We start from the raw sequence: 20,315 nt of genomic DNA, 5'->3' as shown, positions 1-20,315 counted from the left end.
GTTCTTGCAACAAAATCACTGTAATTGTAAATTCATGACTAGAGCATTGCTTTCTTTCTCCCTCTCTGCTCTTTACTCTCTCTCCCTCTCTTCTCCCCCCCACAGAAACCTTTTCAGGTGTCAAATCAGTCGACTTAATCGGTTTGATTTGATCACCAAAAAGAACCACATAGACAACTCTCTTGTAACTGATACTTGCCTTGTTCTTGCAACAAAATACTACTGTAATTGTAAATTCATGAATAGAGCAATACTTTCTTTCTCTCTCACCTTTCTCTCTCTCTCTCTCTCTCTCTCTCTCTCTCTCCCTCAAAAGAAACAGCCACGGACCGATGACGAGCGTCAATGGGTGTAAGTTGATATCAAGAAACTCCGATATCAGAAAACACCCCCTTTTCTGGAAGTACCCGTTTGACTCTGCCCATTCTACGTCACGACAAGAAACCTTTTCAGGTATCAAATCAGTTTTTCATTTGATTGCCAAACAGAATCAAGGATGTATATCAACACTAGAATAAATATACTATGTATTGGCCATTGAGAGGCTTTGAAGCCACCGGTCGACCATATTGGTACTCCCCAGTAGCAGTCATCCATAGGAATGAATGGAATTATACAGTATTTCAATTAAATGTTTCAAAGACAAAATGACATGTATTTTTTTTGTAGTGGGGACATTAGTAATCTCCCCAAAATTATACTTTAAGGAAAACATGTTATATATAAAACAATATATATATATATATATATAGTTTTATGTTTAACTCACATAATGTAAAGTATGCATTGTGGTGTCTGTAATAGAATAAAAGTGGCGTTAACGAATGTTGACATTAATAAATGGATTTCTATATCTTCCAGAATATGTTTTCCATCGGTAGGGGAGTGACAAGATGGAGGCGCGGTGGCTTCAACACAGCGACCCGTATCTGTTATCTAGTGTATTTATATAAATCATTGAACAGAACCACGCGGACGACTTTCTCTCTCTCTTTTTAATGCGGTTTCCCCAATCATTCGTCAGAAGTTGGATCAAAACCTTTTTCCCGTAAGGCGGATTTCAGTCACTAGTCTATTTATTTAAGTTGCCGTCAGTTCGTGAACTTGGTTCGCGTCTTGCCGCTTGCACTCGGTTCGGGGTTTCGGGAGAGAACTAGGATGTCTGCGGTGAAAGCGCTGCAACAGTGGTGTAAGATCCAGGTTCAGGGTTACAGAGATGTCACTATCACCAATATGACAACTTCTTTCAGGGACGGGATGGCTTTCTGCGCCCTCATTCACCGAAACAGACCCGACCTCATGTAAGTAGAGGGCAGTATCGATAGAACTACTTTGAGAGTTACGAAATTCTATGAGGAAGCTAATAAACTCGACAGTTTAAACAGAATGAGTCTTGATTTTTGTCTTAGTTCCTATGGTGACAGCGTAACCTGTATTTATTGCAATAAAGTAGCACTTGTATGCAACACGAAATAACTATTATGTTAAAGTTTCCTTTCATTGCCTGGAGGTAGTACCCTGTAAGTATCAGTAGCCTAACAACATGGAAATGAAAACCCTACAACTCTTGCCAACTCAACGTGGCAGTAAACATTTGTGCTTCCTTCCGATTTGTAAACTAATCCTCAAATTAAAAACGGAATTTGACACGATTTCTGAATATAAAAATATCTGTATCAGTGATAAAGCCTAGTCTTTTGTCAAATCTTTCTTTTAAAGACACAGTAGATTCTAGGTTTACAGTAAACAGTTGATGACAGGGTAACCATCTAAACATAACATTGACTATTTGAGATAATCAGTAGCCTAGGAAGTCCACTGTTTGAATGACAAGGCGTCTTTTCCACATGTTTCACTCAAAGGAGAACTCAGTCTAAAGACCCAAATATATCTATTTTTTTATAGAATCAGTGGAAAACTGGTGTGTGAGACTGACTCTGATTTGCATTTTGACATTTTAATAATAGCAAAGTGAATCACTGGTCATAAGATGGAGTGACATCATTGATGCTGTGGTTATGATTGTGTCGTTCTCAAGTGAAGACGTTTTTGAATGATTCTGCAAAGGAGTCGGAGCAAATGGAATGGCATCCCATGTGTTTGCCGTATTTTGATACCACTCCACTGATTTCACTACAGCCATTACCACGAGCCTGTTCTCCCCAATTACAGTGCCACCAACCTCCTGTGGACTAGATTGAGATCCAGGGAATAATGGCAGGTAGCTTGTGTCAGTGGTGTGAGATCCAGGGAATAATGGCAGGTAGCTTGTGTCAGTGGTGTGAGATCCAGGGAATAATGGCAGGTAGCTTGTGTCAGTGGTGTGTGAGATCCAGGGAATAATGACAGGTAGCTTGTGTCAGTGGTGTGTGAGATCCAGGGAATAATGGCAGGTAGCTTGCTTCAGTGGTGTGTGAGATCCAGGGAATAATGACAGGTAGCTTGTGTCAGTGGTGTGAGATCCAGGGAATAATGGCAGGTAGCTTGCTTCAGTGGTGTGTGTGAGCTCCAGGGAATAATGGCAGGTAGCTTGCTTCAGTGGGGTGTGAGATCCAGGGAATAATGACAGGTAGCTTGCTTCAGTGGTGTGTGAGATCCAGGGAATAATGACAGGTAGCTTGTGTCAGTGGTGTGAGATCCAGGGAATAATGACAGGTAGCTTGTGTCAGTGGTGTGAGATCCAGGGAATAATGGCAGGTAGCTTGCTTCAGTGGTGTGTGTGAGATCCAGGGAATAATGGCAGGTAGATTGCTTCAGTGGGGTGTGAGATCCAGGGAATAATGACAGGTAGCTTGCTTCAGTGGGGTGTGAGATCCAGAGAATAATGACAGGTAGCTTGTGTCAGTGGTGTGCTTGATGTGTCATGTCATCAACCAAATCTGTGCTTCTTCTCCTCAGTGACTTTGATTCCCTGAAGAAGGAGAATGTCTATGACAACAACCACCTGGTAAGTTACTGATGAACACACACATACGTGTGATAGCGGCATGGCTCGGGTGGTTGATGTCCTTGAGGATTTTTTTGGCCTTCCTGTGACATCGGGTGCTGTAGGTGTCGTCGTCTCCCCCCACGTGATGCGTTGGGTAGACCGCACCACCCTCTGGAGAGCCCTGCGGTTGCGGGCAATGCAGTTGCCGTACCAGGCGATGATTCAGCCTGACAGGATGCTCTCAATTGTGCATCTGTAAAAGTTTGAGGGTTTTAGGTACCAAGACAAATTTCTTCAGCCATAGACTGCTATAGATTATACAGCCAGCTGAGTCTCACTACTCCACACCATAGACTACTATAGATTATACAGCCAGCTGAGTCTCACTACTCCTCACCATAGACTGCTATAGATTATACAGCCAGCTGACTCTCACTACTCCTCACCATAGACTACTATAGATTATACAGCCAGCTGAGTCTCACCATAGACTGCTATAGATTATACAGCCAGCTGAGTCTCACCATAGACTGCTATAGATTATACAGCCAGCTGAGTCTCACTACTCCTCACCATAGACTACTATAGATTATACAGCCAGCTGAGTCTCACCATAGACTACTATAGATTATACAGCCAGCTGAGTCTCACTACAGCCAGCTGAGTCTCACCATAGACGACTATAGATTATACAGCCAGCTGAGTCTCACCATAGACTACTATAGATTATACAGTCAACTGAGTCTCACCATAGATTATACAGTCAGATGAGTCTCACCATAGACTACTATAGATTATACAGTCAGCAGAGTCTCACCATAGACTACTATAGATTATACAGCCAGCTGAGTCTCACTACTCCTCACCATAGACTACTATAGATTATACAGCCAGCTGAGTCTCACCATAGACTACTATAGATTATACAGCCAGCTGAGTCTCACCATACACCACTATAGATTATACAGCCAGCTGAGTCTCACCATAGACTACTATAGATTATACAGCCAGCTGAGTCTCACCATAGACTACTATAGATTATACAGCCAGCTGAGTCTCACCATACACCACTATAGATTATACAGCCAGCTGAGTCTCACCATAGACTACTATAGATTATACAGCCAGCTGAGTCTCACCATAGACTACTATAGATTATACAGCCAGCTGAGTCTCACTACTCCTCACCATAGACTACTATAGATTATACAGCCAGCTGAGTCTCACCATAGACTACTATAGATTATGCAGTCAGCTGAGTCTCACCATAGACTACTATAGGTTATACAGCCAGCTGAGTCTCACCATAGACTACTATAGATTATACAGCCAGCTGAGTCTCACTACTCCTCACCATAGACTGCTATAGATTATACAGCCAGCTGAGTCTCACCATAGACTACTGTAGATTATGCAGTCAGCTGAGTCTCACTACTCCTCACCATAGACTGCTATAGATTATACAGCCAGCTGAGTCTCACCATAGACTACTGTAGATTATGCAGTCAGCTGAGTCTCACCATAGACTACTATAGATTATACAGCCAGCTGAGTCTCACCATAGACTACTATAGATTATACAGCCAGCTGAGTCTCACCATAGACTACTATAGATTATACAGCCAGCTGAGTCTCACTACTCCTCACCATAGACTGCTATAGATTATGCAGTCAGCTGAGTCTCACCATAGACTACTATAGGTTATGCAGTCAGCTGAGTCTCACCATAGACTACTATAGGTTATACAGCCAGCTGAGTCTCACTACTCCTCACCATAGACTACTATAGATTATACAGCCAGCTGAGTCTCACTACTCCTCACCATAGACTGCTATAGATTATACAGCCAGCTGAGTCTCACCATAGACTACTGTAGATTATACAGTCAGCTGAGTCTCACCATAGACTACTATAGATTATACAGCCAACTGACTGTCACTCCAGACCATAAACTCCAGCAAACTGACCACCATTTGAGCACCAATTCATTACATAGAGTGATATATCTAGGCCTATCACTCTACCACTATACTTCTGACATTAGAACTACAGAAACATTCTACCGCTATACTTCTGACATAGAACTACTGTAACATTCTAGCGTCTGGATTATTCTGACATAGAACTACAGTAACATTCTAGCGTCTGGATTATTCTGACATAGAACTACAGTAACATTCTAGCCTCTGACATAGAACTACAGTAACATTCTAGCGTCTGGATTATTCTGACATAGAATTACAGTAACATTCTAGCCTCTGAATTATTCTGACACAGAACTACTGTAACAGTCTACCACTATACTTCTGACATAGAACTACTGTAACATTCTAGCGTCTGGATTATTCTGACATAGAACGACAGTAACATTCTACCACTATACTTCTGACATAGAACTACAGTAACATTCTAGCCTCTGAATTATTCTGACATAGAACTACAGTTATAGCCTGGAGGTTTCCTCAGGGCAGGGAGAGAGAAGGGAGAGGTTAGCCTGGAGGTTTCCTCAGGGCAGGGAGAGAGAAGGGAGAGTTAGCCTGGAGGTTTCCTCAGGGCAGGGAGAGAGAAGGGAGAGTTAGCCTGGAGGTTTCCTCAGGGCAGGGAGAGAGAAGGGAGAGTTAGCCTGGAGGTTTCCTCAGGGCAGGGAGAGAGACGCGAGAGTTAGCCTGGAGGTTTCCTCAGGGCAGGGAGAGAGAAGGGAGAGGTTTGCCCGGAGGTTTCCTCAGGGCAGGGAGAGAGAAGGGAGAGGTTAGCCCGGAGGTTTCCTCAGGGCAGGGAGAGAGAAGGGAGAGGTTAGCCCGGAGGTTTCCTCAGGGCAGGGAGAGACAAGGGAGAGGTTAGCCCAGAGGTTTCCTCAGGGCAGGGAGAGACAAGGGAGAGGTTAGCCCAGAGGTTTCCTCAGGGCAGGGAGAGAGAAGGGAGAGGTTAGCCCGGAGGTTTCCTCAGGGCAGGGAGAGAGAAGGGAGAGATTAGCCCGGAGGTTTCCTCAGGGCAGGGAGAGAGAAGGGAGAGGTTAGCCCGGAGGTTTCCTCAGGGCAGGGAGAGAGAAGGGAGAGATTAGCCCGGAGGTTTCCTCAGGGCAGGGAGAGGTTAGCCCGGAGGTTTCCTCAGGGCAGGGAGAGTTAGAAGGGAGAGGTTAGCCTGGAGGTTTCCTCAGGGCAGGGAGAGAGAAGGGAGAGGTTAGCCTGGAGGTTTCCTCAGGGCAGGGAGAGAGAAGGGAGAGGTTTGCCCGGAGGTTTCCTCAGGGCAGGGAGAGAGAAGGGAGAGGTTAGCCCGGAGGTTTCCTCAGGGCAGGGAGAGAGAAGGGAGAGGTTAGCCCGGAGGTTTCCTCAGGGCAGGGAGAGACAAGGGAGAGGTTAGCCCAGAGGTTTCCTCAGGGCAGGGAGAGAGAAGGGAGAGGTTAGCCCGGAGGTTTCCTCAGGGCAGGGAGAGAGAAGGGAGAGATTAGCCCGGAGGTTTCCTCAGGGCAGGGAGAGGTTAGCCCGGAGGTTTCCTCAGGGCAGGGAGAGTTAGAAGGGAGAGGTTAGCCTGGAGGTTTCCTCAGGGCAGGGAGAGAGAAGGGAGAGGTTAGCTCGGAGGTTTCCTCAGGGCAGGGAGAGGTTAGCCCGGAGGTTTCCTCAGGGCAGGGAGAGAGAAGGGAGAGGTTAGCCTGGAGGTTTCCTCAGGGCAGGGAGAGAGAAGGGAGAGGTTAGCCTGGAGGTTTCCTCAGGGCAGGGAGAGAGAAGGGAGAGGTTAGCCTGGAGGTTTCCTCAGGGCAGGGAGAGAGAAGGGAGAGGTTAGCCTGGAGGTTTCCTCAGGGCAGGGAGAGAGAAGGGAGAGGTTAGCCTGGAGGTTTCCTCAGGGCAGGGAGAGAGAAGGGAGAGGTTAGCCTGGAGGTTTCCTCAGGGCAGGGAGAGAGAAGGGAGAGTTAGCCTGGAGGTTTCCTCAGGGCAGGGAGAGAGAAGGGGAGAGGTTAGCCTGGAGGTTTCCCCAGGGCAGGGAGAGAGAAGGGAGAGGTTAGCCTGGAGGTTTCCTCAGGGCAGGGAGAGAGAAGGGAGAGGTTAGCCTGGAGGTTTCCTCAGGGCAGGGAGAGAGAAGCGAGAGTTAGCCTGGAGGTTTCCTCAGGGCAGGGAGAGAGAAGGGAGAGGTTAGCCTGGAGGTTTCCTCAGGGCAGGGAGAGAGAAGGGAGAGTTAGCCTGGAGGTTTCAACTGTGTGTGTGTGTGTGTCATGGCTGGCCTGCCTTCAGAAGTCAAAGTTGGATCATAGTAATGTAAATAGCTTTTTAGAACTGTAGTAATGAACTGATAACAGTCAGCCGGTTTCAGACACAGACATGTTGTTTATCAAATCATCTTGTCACAGGATACAGCTCAAATGGCACCCTATTCCCTAAATAGTGCACAACTTTTCACCAGGGTCCATAGTGCTTGGGTCAAATGTAGTGGACTTTATAGGGAACAGGGCCCTACTTGGAATGCTGTTATGGAGTAGCTCTTCTGTCCTTCCTTTCTGCTTCCATGGAGTTGGTGTTCCAGGAAATGGTGTGGATGAGGGGAGCATGTCCTGCTGCAGACACACACACACACACACACACACACACACACACACTTTGACTGTTGAAACCCCCGGGCTTTCCATTCTTTCTCCTAGTCATCAGGAAGCCAGGAACATTTCTGACTTGAAAGTGAGGACTGTAACAGGAGAAATTCCCAAGAACTTCAGACTGTTGATGGTCCTGCAATGGTTTCTCTTTACGTCCTGTTCTCTTTAAGTCCGGTTTCTCTTGGTCTTCCCTGTAGCTCAGTTGGTAGAGCATGGTGTTTGCAACGCCAGGGTTGTGGGTTCGTTTCCCACGGGGGGCCAGCACATAAAATAAATAAATAAATGAAATGTATGCATTCACTACTGTAAGTCGCTCTGGATAAGAGCGTCTGCTAAATGACTAAAATGTAAAAAAAAAAAAATGTAAAAAATGTCCTGAATCACTGCTGTTATCTATCCTGTCCGTTTCTCTTTCCTGAATCACTACTGTGATCTATCCTGTCCTGTCTTTACATGTCCGTTTCTCTTTCCTGAATCACTGCTGTGATCTATCCTGTCCTGTCTTTACATGTCCGTTTCTCTTTCCTGAATCACTACTGTGATCTATCCTGTCCTGTCTTTACATGTCCGTTTCTCTTTCCTGAATCACTACTGTGATCTATCCTGTCCTGTCTTTACATGTCTGTTTCTCTTTCCTGAATCACTGCTGTGATCTATCCTGTCCTGTCTTTACATGTCTGTTTCTCTTTCCTGAATCACTGCTGTGATCTATCCTGTCCTGTCTTGTCTGTTTCCTTCTCATACTTTATTTGTTCAGGTCTAAAATCGCAGCTGTAGAACCAGGCCAGCCTGCCAGGCCAGCTACTTCAGTTGCTTGGGCTGTATTCACACACATAGTCCATTACAACACTAAGACCTACATAGCAGCTACTGTAAACAAGGAGTTAACCCACATTCTGCCTTGCAAATTCAGAAATTAGTGGACAGGGATTTCTCAAACACAGAAATAGTAACAAAGACATCTCTCTTTCTCACACACAAAGTCACTTTACCAGCTATTCCAGTCATGTGGGAGTGTTGGAATGAGAACAGCACTTTGTCTCTGAGTCTCTGCCTCTATAGACCAATGGGAGTGTTGGAATGAGAACAACACTTTGTCTCTGAGTCTCTGCCTCTATAGACCAATGGGAGTGTTGGAATGAGAATAACACTTTGTCTCTGAGTCTCTGCCTCTATAGACCAATGGGAGTGTTGGAATGAGAATAACACTTTGTCTCTGAGTCTCTGCCTCTATAGACCAATGGGAGTGTTGGAATGAGAATAACACTGTCTCTGAGTCTCTGCCTCTATAGACCAATGGGAGTGTTGGAATGAGAATAACACTGTCTCTGAGTCTCTGTCTCTATAGACCAGTCCCTGAGTCAGCAGATCTCCATATCTACAGTGTGTTGTAGCATGATTCTGTCAATCTTGATAACAATATCTAAATCACATGTTATTGGTCACATGCTTGGTAAACAACAGGTGTAGACTAACAGCTGATTGGTCCTTCCCAACAAGGGAGAGAGAAAGAACATAGACAAGTAGTACAACAGTAATCACACGTCAATAAACACACAATGAGTAACGATAACTTGGCTCTATACACAATGAGTAACGATAACTTGGCTCTATACACAATGAGTAACGATAACTTGGCTCTGTTCACAATGAGTAACGATAACTTGGCTCTGTACACAATGAGTAACGATAACTTGGCTCTGTACACAATGAGTAACGATAACTTGGCTCTGTACACAATGAGTAACGATAACTTGGCTCTATACACAATGAGTAACGATAACTTGGCTCTGTTCACAATGAGTAACGATAACTTGGCTCTGTACACACTGAGTAACGATAACTTGGCTCTATACACAATGAGTAACGATAACTTGGCTATGTACACAATGAGTAACGATAACTTGGCTATGTACACACTGAGTAACGATAACTTGGCTCTGTACACACTGAGTAACGATAACTTGGCTATATACACAATGAGTAACGATAACTTGGCTCTGTACACACTGAGTAACGATAACTTGGCTCTGTACACACTGAGTAACGATAACTTGGCTCTGTACACACTGAGTAACGATAACTTGGCTCTGTACACACTGAGTAACGATAACTTGGCTCTGTACACACTGAGTAACGATAACTTGGCTCTGTACACACTGAGTAACGATAACTTGGCTCTGTACACACTGAGTAACGATAACTTGGCTCTGTACACACTGAGTAACGATAACTTGGCTCTATACAAGGGGGACCAGTACCGAGTCAATGTGCAGGGGTAATGAGGAAATGGAGGTCTTATGTAAATAGTCTGGTAGAAGTTGTTCAGGGTCCTGTTGGTTCCAGACTTGGTACATTGTTATCGCTTGCCGTGCGGTAGCGTAGACTGAGAACAGTCCATGACTTTGGTGGCTTTAGTCTAGAGGTCGACCGATTTATGATTTTTCAATGCCGATACCGATTATTGGAGGCCAGAAAAAGCCGATACCGATTAATCGGCCGATTATTTTTTATTTATTTGTAATAATGACAATTACAACAATACTGAATGAACACTTATTTTAACTTAATATAATACATCAATAAAATCCATTTAGCCTCAAATAAATAATGAAACATGTTCAATTTGGTTTAAATAATGCAAAAACAAAGTGTTGGAGAAGAAAGTAAAAGTGCATTATGTGCCATGTAAGAAAGCTAATGTTTAAGTACCTTGCTCAGAACATGGGAACATATGAAAGCTGGTGGTTCCTTTTAACATGAGTCTTCAATATGCCCAGGTAAGAAGTTTTAGGTTGTAGTTATTATAGGAATTATAGGACTATTTCTCTCTCTACGATTTGTATTTCATATACCTTTGACTATTGGATGTTCTTATAGGCACGTTAATATTGCCAGTGTAACAGTATAGCTTCCGTCCCTCTCCTCACCCCTACCTGGGCTCAAACCAGGAACACATCGACAACAGCCACCCTCGAAGCAGCGTTACCCATGCAGAGGAAGGGGAACAACTACTCCAAGTCTCAGAGCGAGTGACGTTTGAGACGCTATTAGCGCGCACCCCGCTAACTAGCTAGCCATTTCACATCGGTTACACCAGCCTAATCTTGGGAGTTGACAGGCTTGAAGGGGTGGGTATAATTTGTGGAACGTTCCAACAGGAATCTGTTCCAAAAAACGTAAAGTAAAAGGTTGCCAACCAACAACGCATACAAAGTAGCAACACATACAAACCTAGCTAACTAGCTGCCGAATAGGCATCAACTCACCACGTAGCTTGTTCTTAATGTTTGTCCATAGGCAACCAGAGTGAGGACAGACATTTTTCGGAATAAACGTGATGAGTGAAAAACGCAATGAAATAGACCACTCCCTACCAGGTATCTTATTCTGCCTCTATGCAAATTTGTATGCTTTGTTTTTTGGCAACCTTGTTATTTACGAAGTTTTTGGAATAGATTCCTGTTGGAACATTTCACAAATTATACCCACCCGGCTTGAAGTCATAAACAGCGCAATGCTTGAAGCACAGCGAAGGGCTGCTGGCAAAACGCAATAAAGTGCTGTTTGAATGAATGCTTACGAGCCTGCTGCTGCCTACCACCACTCAGTCAGACTGCTCTATCAAATCATAGACTTAATTATAACATAATAGCACAGAAATACGAGCCTTAGGTCATTAATATGGTCGAATCCGGAAACTATCATCTCGAAAACAAAACGTTTTTTTCTTTCAGTGAAATACGGAACCGTTCCGTATTTTATCTAACGGGTGGCATCCCTAAGTCTAAATATTCCTGTTACATTGCACAACCTTCAATGTTATGTCGTAATTACGTAAAATTCTGGCAAATTAGTTCGCAACGAGCCAGGCGGCCCAAACGGTTGCATATACCCTGACTCTGCGTGCAATGAACTCTAGAGATGTGACACAATTTCATGTTAGCAGGCAATATTAACTAAATATGCAGGTTTAAAAATATATACTTGTGTATTGATTTTAAAGAAAGGCATTGATGTTTATGGTTAGGTACATTGGTGCAACGACAGTGCTTTTTTCGCAAATATACCAATTACCGATTGTTATGAAAACTTGAAATCGGCCCTAATTAATTGGCCATTCCGATTAATCGGTCGACCTCTACTTTAGTCTGACAATTTTTAGGGCCTTCTGACACCGCCTGGTATTGAGGTCCTGGATGGCAGGAAGCTCGCCCCAGTGATGTACTGGGCCGTACACACTACCCTCTGTTGCGCCTTGTGGACGGATGCCAAGCAGTTGGCAGCACGGCAAGATGCTCTCAGCGGTGCAGCTGTAGAACTTTTTGAGGATCTGAAGACCCATGCCAAATCTTTTCAGCCTGCTGAGGGGGAAGAGACGTTGTCGTGCCTTCTTGTTCTGTGCTCCCAGGCATTCCAACCTTCTTGATATCTCTTTGTTCCCAGGTGTACAGCCTTCTATGTATCTGTGGGTTCCAGCCTTCTATGTATCTGTGGGTTCCAGCCTTCTATGTATCTGTGGGTTCCAGCCTTCTATGTATCTGTGGGTTCCAGCCTTCTATGTATCTGTGGTATGTATCTGTGGGTTCCAGCCTTCTATGTATCTGTGGGTTCCAGCCTTCTATGTATCTGTGGGTTCCAGCCGTCTATGTATCTGTGGGTTCCAGCCGTCTATGTATCTGTGGGTTCCAGCCGTCTATGTATCTGTGTGTTCCAGCCTTCAATGTATCTGTGTGCTCCCAGGCGTTCCGGGTAGCGGAGGATGAGTTGGGGATCCCAGCTCTGTTAGATGCTGAGGACATGGTGGCCCTGAAGATACCAGACAGACTCAGTATTCTGACATATGTCTCACAATACTACAACCACTTCCATGGCAAATCACCTAGTGAGTAGTACACATACATACATACATACATACATACATACATACATATTGAGTAAACATGTGCAAGCATACATACACATGACATGCTGCCCACATGCTGCCAACACGCTGCCCACATGATACCCACCCGCTGCCAACACGCTGCCCACATGATACCCACCCGCTGCCAACATGCTGCCCACATGATACCCACCCGCTGCCAACATGCTGCCCACATGATACTCACATGCTGCCCACATGATACCCACCCGCTGCCAACACGCTGCCCACATGATACCCACCCGCTGCCAACATGCTGCCCACATGATACCCACCCGCTGCCAACATGCTGCCCACATGATACTCACATGCTGCCCACATGATACCCACACGCTGCCAACACGCTGCCCACATGATACTCACGAGCTGCCCACATGCTACTGACACGCTGCCCACATGCTACTGACACGCTGCCCACACGCTGCCCACATGATACTCATGCTGCCCACATGATACTCACGCTGCCCACATGATACTCACGCTGCCCACATGATACTCACGCTGTCCACACGCTGCCCACATTCTGTCCACACGCTGCCCACATTCTGTCCACACGCTGCCCACATGATACTGACACGTTGCCCACATGATACTGACACGTTGCCCACATGATACTGACACGTTGCCCACATGATACTGACACGCTGCCCACACGATACTGACACGCTGCCCACACGATACTGACACGCTGCCCACACGATACTGACACGCTGCCCACACGATACTGACACGCTGCCCACACGATACTGACACGCTGCCCACACGATACTGACACGCTGCCCACACGCTGCCCACACGATACTGACACGCTGCCAACACGATACTGACACGCTGCCCACACGATACTGACACGCTGCCCACACGATACTGACACGCTGCCCACACGCTGCTCACACGATATGGGCACACACATACTGTGATGAACTTTGTGATCAAGTAGTGTGTGTGTGTGTGTGTGTAGTTGGCGGCATGGCGGGGATAAAGCGTCCAGCGGAGGCATCCACAGAAGAGGGGCCTTCTGGGAAAAAGAACCAAGCAGTTGTCTCCAAGGTCTTCCCCGCCTCTCCCCCTCTAAATCCACTACTGAGAACCGCCCTCCCCCCTCCTCCTCACCCAAAGCCTCAAGCAGACCAGACAGGGCAGCACAGGTAAGGATCTCCTTTAAATACTCTTCTCCAGGGTTGGCCAACCCTGTTCCTGGAGAGATGCCCTCCTGTGGGGTTTCACTCCGGCCCCAGTTGTAACTAGCCTGATTGGTCGTATTAACAAGCTAATTATTATTACTAGTTGTTGATTGTTGATGGATATTGATGTTGTAGTGCATTGTTGAAGAGTTAATAGCAAAGCAAGCGTTTCACTGTACCTTGTGCACGTGACCAATACACTTTGATTTGATTGTATTGCCAGTCTATGTCAGATAGTCCAGTGAGTGTTGTTGAGACTGGTAGGCTATGAACAGGTGCTTTGTCAAAGCCTATGTCAGATATTTAGCTCCATATAACGAGGAGGAATACAATAAGATTCTCCTATTTTCTAGTGTAGGTTTGTAATTCAAAATGTTTTGTTTTCTGTTTTGTTTCTAGCGATTTGAAATAAAAATAATAATTGTTTCACGGACCCACTGTAGTCCCTCCAATAACCCCTAGGGGACCCTAATACTCCTGCCTGTAGTCCCTCCAATAACCCCTAGGGGACCCTAATACTCCTGCCTGTAGTCCCTCCAATAACCCCTAGGGGACCCTAATACTCCTGCCTGTAGTCCCTCCAATAACCCCTAGGTTACTAGGTTAAATACTGTCTGTTGTAACTAACAGAAGGCTAATCTGTCCCCCCCAGAAGGATGTGTTGTCGGACCGCTCCAATAAGACGGGGACTCTGAGCAGTAAGTGTTCCGTGTGTAATAAACACGTTCATCTGGTCCAGAGACACCTAGTGGATGGGAGGCTGTATCACAGGAGCTGTGCCAGGTAAGACTTCACCATGTTAATGACTCCACCATGTTATTATACCAGTCACCTATTGAAAGGGTTAACTCTATGGAGCTGTACCATGTGTTATTATACCAGTCACCTATTGAAAGGGTTAACTACAGTTGAAGTCGGGAAGTTTACATGCACTTAGGTTGGAGTCATTAAAACTTGTTTTTCAACCAGTCCACAAATTTCTTGTTTACAAACTATAGTTTTGGCAAGTCACTGAGGACATCTACTTTGTGCATGACACAAGTAATTTTTCCAACAATTGTTTACAGACAGATTATTTCATTTATAATTCACTGTATCACAATTCCAGTGGGTCAGAAGTTTACATACACTATGTTGACTGTGACTTTAAACAGCTTGGAAAATTCCAGAAAATGATGTCATGGCTTTAGAAGCTTCTGATAGGCTGTGGTAGGCTGTGTACCTGTGGATGTATTTCAAGGCCTACCTTCAAACTTGGTGCCTCTTTGCTTGACATCATAGGAAAATCTAAAATCAGCCAAGACCTCAGAAAAGAAATTGTAGACCTCCACAAATCTGGTTCATCCTTGGGAGCAATTTCCAAACACCTGAAGGTACCATGTTCATCTGTACAAACAATAGTATGCAAGTATAAACACCATGGGACCACGCAGCCGTCATACCGCTCAGGAAGGAGACGCGTTCTGTCTCCTAGAGATGAACGTACTTTGGTGCGAAAAGTGCAAATCAATCCCAGAACAACAGCAAAGGACCTTGTGAAGATGCTGGAGGAAACGTGTACGAAAGTATCTATATCCAGAGTAAAACGAGTCCTTTATCGACATAACCTGAAAGGCCGCTCAGCAAGGAAGAAGCCACTGCTCCAAAACCACCATAGAAAAGCCAGACTATGGTTTGCAACTGCACAAGGGGACATAGATTGTACTTTTTGGAGAAATGTCCTCTGGTCTGATGAAACAAAAATAGAACTGTTTGGCCATAATGACCATTGTTATGTTTGGAGGAAAAAGGGGGAGGCTTGCAAGCCGAAGAACACCATCCCAACCGTGAAGCACGGGGGTGGCAGCATCATGTTGTGTGGGCAGGAAAATTATGTGGCTATATTGAAGCAACATCTCAAGACATCAGTCAGGAAGTTAAAGCTTGGTCACAAATGGGTCTTCCAAATGAGCAATGACCCCAAGCATACTTCCAAAGTTGTGGCAAAATGGCTTAAGGACAACAAAGTCAAGGTATTGGAGTGGCCATCACAAAGCCCTGACCTCAATCCTATAGAACATTTGTGGGCAGAACTGAAAAAGCGTGTGCGAGCAAGGAGGCCTACAAACCTGACTCAGTTACACCAGCTCTGTCCGGAGGAATGGGCCAAAATTCACCCAACTTATTGTGGGAAGCTAGTGGAAGGCTACCCAAAATGTTTGACCCAAGTTAAACAATTTAAAGGCAATGCTACCGAATACTAATTGACTGTATGTAAACTTCCGACTTCATCTGTATATGGAGCTGTACCATGTGTTATTATACCAGTCACCTATTGAAAGGGTTAACTCTATGGAGCTGTACCATGGTAGACAGCTGTACTTCACACTACGTTCATTACTGTAACATGTATCAGTCTATACACGGACAGGTGGAGACAGAGATTTGGTTGGTTGACAGATGTGCAGACAGCCAGACACAATATTGTTTCTACCACTGGTCTTCTGTGGTCTCCATATATAGGTTGGTTTCTATGTCATGTCTGTTCCCGTGTTCTCCATATATAGGTGGTGTTCTATGTCATGTCTGTTCCGATGTTCTCCATATATAGGTGGTGTTCTATGTCATGTCTGTTCCTGTGTTCTCCAGGTGTAGTGAGTGTTCCACCACTCTACTGTCTGGTAACTGTAAACCTGGACCAACACCAGGCTCCTTCATCTGTACCTCCCACCACCACCCCCAGGGGGCGCTGCCAACACACACCCCTCTCCGAGACCTGCCCAAAAACAACCCTACTACCCTTGCTGCCTCCAAATACACCCCTCACCCTCCTCCCACTGTCAAGACCACCCCTCTCTCAGACCTCTCCAAGAATACCCCCGGACCCAAATATACCTCTCACATTCCTCCCAATGTCAAGACCACCCCTCTCTCAGACCTCTCCAAGAATACCCCCGGACCCAAATATACCTCTCACATTCCTCCCACTGTCAAGACCACCCCTCTCTCAGACCTCTCCAAGAATACCCCCGGACCCAAATATACCTCTCACCCTCCTCCCACTGTCAAGACCACCCCTCTCTCAGACCTCTCCAAGAATACCCCCGGACCCAAATATACCTCTCACCCTCCTCCCACTGTCAAGACCACCCCTCTCTCAGACCTCTCCAAGAATACCCCCGGACCCAAATACACAGACCCCTCAAAATCCACCCCAGCTCTGACACCCACTAGTACCCCCTCCAAATATGGCCCTAGCTGGCTGAGCTCCAAAACCACCACCACCTCTGTCGCCTCCTTGCGGCCCAGCCCGGGGCTCTCCTCCCTGGGCATAGTGAGCCCTGCAGCCTCTGGACCCACCGCAGTCCCACGGAGCTTCAACACTACAACTAGCGCCACCACTCCCACAGCATCCAAGACCCAGCAGGCCCGGCTCCAGTTCTTCCAATCTGGGAACACCCCCACTGGGCAGGAGAACCAGGGCAAGACCCAGACTCAGGGACCGGCACAGAGTCTACCCACAAATAGAGTCCCGAATGCCGGCTCGCAGGGGACAGTAGTGGGGGTTGGCCAGGGTGTGAGTGTGGTAGTGAGTTTGGGTGGGGTAGGGGGCAAGGGAGGGGGTTCAGGTTGGGGTGGGGATAAGGGTGTGAATGTGGTGGTAGGTGGGGGTACAGGTGGGGACAGGGACGTGGTTCAGGGTAGAGGTAGAGTTGTCTTCAAGATGGATAGTGATGTGAAAGCCTCTCCATCTAAAGAAGACTGCAGTACCAAGACCCAGGCTGCTGCTGTCATCACTAAGAAACTAACAGAGAACAACACCACAACAACAGCTGGTGCTGTCATCACTAAGAAACTAACAGAGAACAACACCACAACAACAGCTGGTGCTGTCATCACTAAGAAACTAACAGAGAACAACACCACAACAACAGCTGGTGCTGTCATCACTAAGAAACTAACAGAGAACAACACCACAACAACAGCTGGTGCTGTCATCACTAAGAAACTAACAGAGAACAACACCACAACAACAGCTGGTGCTGTCATCACTAAGAAACTAACAGAGAACAACAACACCACAACAACAGCTGGTGCTGTCATCACTAAGAAACTAACAGAGAACAACAACACCACAACAACAGCTGGTGCTGTCATCACTAAGAAACTAACAGAGAACAACAACACCACAACAACAGCTGGTGCTGTCATCACTAAGAAACTAACAGAGAACAACAACACAACAACAACAGCTGGTGCTGTCATCACTAAGAAACTAACAGAGAGCAACAACACCACAACAACAGCTGGTGCTGTCATCACTAAGAAACTAACAGAGAGCAACAACACAACAACAACAGCTGGTGCTGTCATCACTAAGAAACTAACAGAGAGCAACAACACCACAACAACAGCTGGTGCTGTCATCACTAAGAAACTAACAGAGAGCAACAACACAACAACAACAGCTGGTGCTGTCATCACTAAGAAACTAACAGAGAGCAACAACACAACAACAACAGCTGGTGCTGTCATCACTAAGAAACTAACAGAGAGCAACAACACCACAACAACAGCTGGTGCTGTCATCACTAAGAAACTAACAGAGAGCAACAACACCACAACAACAGCTGGTGCTGTCATCACTAAGAAACTAACAGAGAACAACAACACCACAACAACAGCTGGTGCTGTCATCACTAAGAAACTAACAGAGAACAACAACACAACAACAGCTGGTGCTGTCATCACTAAGAAACTAACAGAGAGCAACAACACCACAACAACAGCTGGTGCTGTCATCACTAAGAAACTAACAGAGAACAACACCACAACAACAGCTGGTGCTGTCATCACTAAGAAACTAACAGAGAACAACAACACAACAACAGCTGGTGCTGTCATCACTAAGAAACTAACAGAGAGCAACAACACCACAACAACAGCTGGTGCTGTCATCACTAAGAAACTAACAGAGAGCAACAACACCACAACAACAGCTGGTGCTGTCATCACTAAGAAACTAACAGAGAACAACAACACCACAGCTGGTGCTGTCATCACTAAGAAACTAACAGAGAACAACAACACCACAGCTGGTGCTTCAATTCCTCCCTGGCCCCCTGTAGGACTGAAGAAGACTGAGAACAGGTGAGACATCTCAGACATTCTCAGAACTCAACTCTCTCCTCAGGACCCCAAAGGGGTGCACGTTTTTGGTTTTTGCCGTAGCGCTGCACAGCTGATTCAAATAATCAACTAATCATCAGGCTTTGATCATTTGAGTCAGCTGTGCAGTGTTAGGCGGTGCTTCATTTGTAGATCGGGAAGTCCCGGAACACATAGTGAGCGTGAAAACGGGGGGTTACCGGGGGGCTCTGAGGTACCGGAACACATAGTGAGCGTGAAAACGGGGGGTTACCGGGGGGCTCTGAGGTACCGGAACACATAGTGAGCGTGAAAACGGGGGGTTCTGAGGTACCGGAACACACTGTGGGAAAAAAAGTGTCGAACAGAACGTAGCAGCGCAGCAGATGGAGTAAAGAGCCAAGTAGACTATTGTCTCCGATGGTGAAACGGACAGCGCTCTCCAAGTAGACTGTCTCTGGTGGTGAAACGGACAGCGCTCTCCAAGTAGACTGCTGTCTCTGGTGGTGAAACGGACAGCGCTCTCCAAGTAGACTACTGTCTCTGGTGGTGAAACGGACAGCGCTCTCCAAGTAGACTACTGTCTCTGGTGGTGAAACGGACAGCGCTCTCCAAGTAGACTGCTGTCTCTGGTGGTGAAACGGACAGCGCTCTCCAAGTAGACTACTGTCTCTGGTGGTGAAACGGACAGCGCTCTCCAAGTAGACTACTGTCTCTGGTGGTGAACTGGACAGCGCTCTCCAAGGTACTGGTTCATTCAAAGCATTTTAGAAGTCACTGCAGAACACCGGCCATATGCAGACCCAGATTTCAGATCATTTTCTCGACATCAATGTAACAGTAGAACAAATATCACAATATCAGAATATAACTTCAAATAAAATAAATGAATGTAGGCTACAGCAGAACACACATATGAGGATATATAGGCCTCCATATGTTATAATATGAAGCACATTCACCTTAACTTCACAGTACACAACAAGTTTGTAAAGGAAAAATATAAATCCTACCTTTTTTAGTTTTCAAAACCTCCCACAACAGATCTTCCCAAGTCAACTTGATTTATCTCCGATCGCTTTCATTAGAATGTCTACAGTGCGAACAGTGAAATAATGAATGAGTCATGCCGCGAGAGTTGCCATATCCGGGCAAATAGGATCCAGCTCAAATAGGATCCAGCTCAAATTAAGCACTGATGTTAGGGCAAAAAAACAAAACGACCACCCCTTTTGTTTTGGAAATGTTGTATTAGACAGTGTTGGCGCAGCGGTCTAAGGCACTGCATCACTACAGACCCTAGTTCGATTCCAGGCTGTATCACAACCGGCCTTGATTGGGAGTCCTATAGTGCGCCGCGCTATAGCCCAGTGTCGGCCGTCATTGTAAATAAGAATTTGTTCTTAACTGACTTGCCTAGTTAACCTCTCTCGGGCAGATGGGATGCTACCTACGGAACACACGATTCAACAGCCAGTGAAAAATCAGAGCGCCAAATTCAAAAACAACAAAATGTCATAATTCAAAGTCAAACATACGACTATTTTACACCATTTTAAAGGTACACT

General features: G+C 45.9%; 2 protein-coding genes and 1 long non-coding RNA gene across 3 annotated transcripts in view; all 3 read left to right on the top strand.

The window, feature by feature from the left end:
• Positions 1 to 966: 966 nt before the first annotated feature.
• On the top strand, positions 967 to 17,549 carry LOC123725404 (MICAL-like protein 2). The gene is made up of 6 exons (XM_045690647.1): positions 967 to 1,301; positions 2,899 to 2,947; positions 12,256 to 12,397; positions 13,398 to 13,584; positions 14,273 to 14,403; positions 16,249 to 17,549. The coding sequence occupies exons 1-5, from the start codon at positions 1,159 to 1,161 to the stop codon at positions 14,313 to 14,315; spliced, it is 564 nt and encodes a 187-aa protein (XP_045546603.1). The 5' UTR covers positions 967 to 1,158; the 3' UTR covers positions 14,316 to 14,403; positions 16,249 to 17,549.
• LOC123725405 (uncharacterized) lies at positions 3,591 to 7,769 on the top strand. Its single transcript, XR_006757854.1, has 3 exons — positions 3,591 to 5,461; positions 6,066 to 6,496; positions 7,014 to 7,769. It is a non-coding gene; the product is annotated as an uncharacterized lncRNA (long non-coding RNA).
• The window catches only part of LOC106564136 (mucin-5AC), a 40,590-nt gene continuing 36,281 nt past the window's right edge, over positions 16,007 to 20,315 (top strand). The window contains exons 1-2 of the mRNA XM_045692049.1: positions 16,007 to 16,047; positions 16,249 to 18,750. Coding sequence (XP_045548005.1) covers positions 16,007 to 16,047; positions 16,249 to 18,750 — 2,543 coding nt within the window. The remainder of the gene's footprint in view (positions 16,048 to 16,248; positions 18,751 to 20,315) is intronic.

The sequence above is a fragment of the Salmo salar genome, chromosome ssa12, assembly GCF_905237065.1.
Source record: "Salmo salar chromosome ssa12, Ssal_v3.1, whole genome shotgun sequence".
Taxonomy (NCBI): domain Eukaryota; kingdom Metazoa; phylum Chordata; class Actinopteri; order Salmoniformes; family Salmonidae; genus Salmo; species Salmo salar.
Note: the sequence above shows the minus strand (reverse complement) of the source record. Positions and strands in the feature narration are given on the sequence as shown.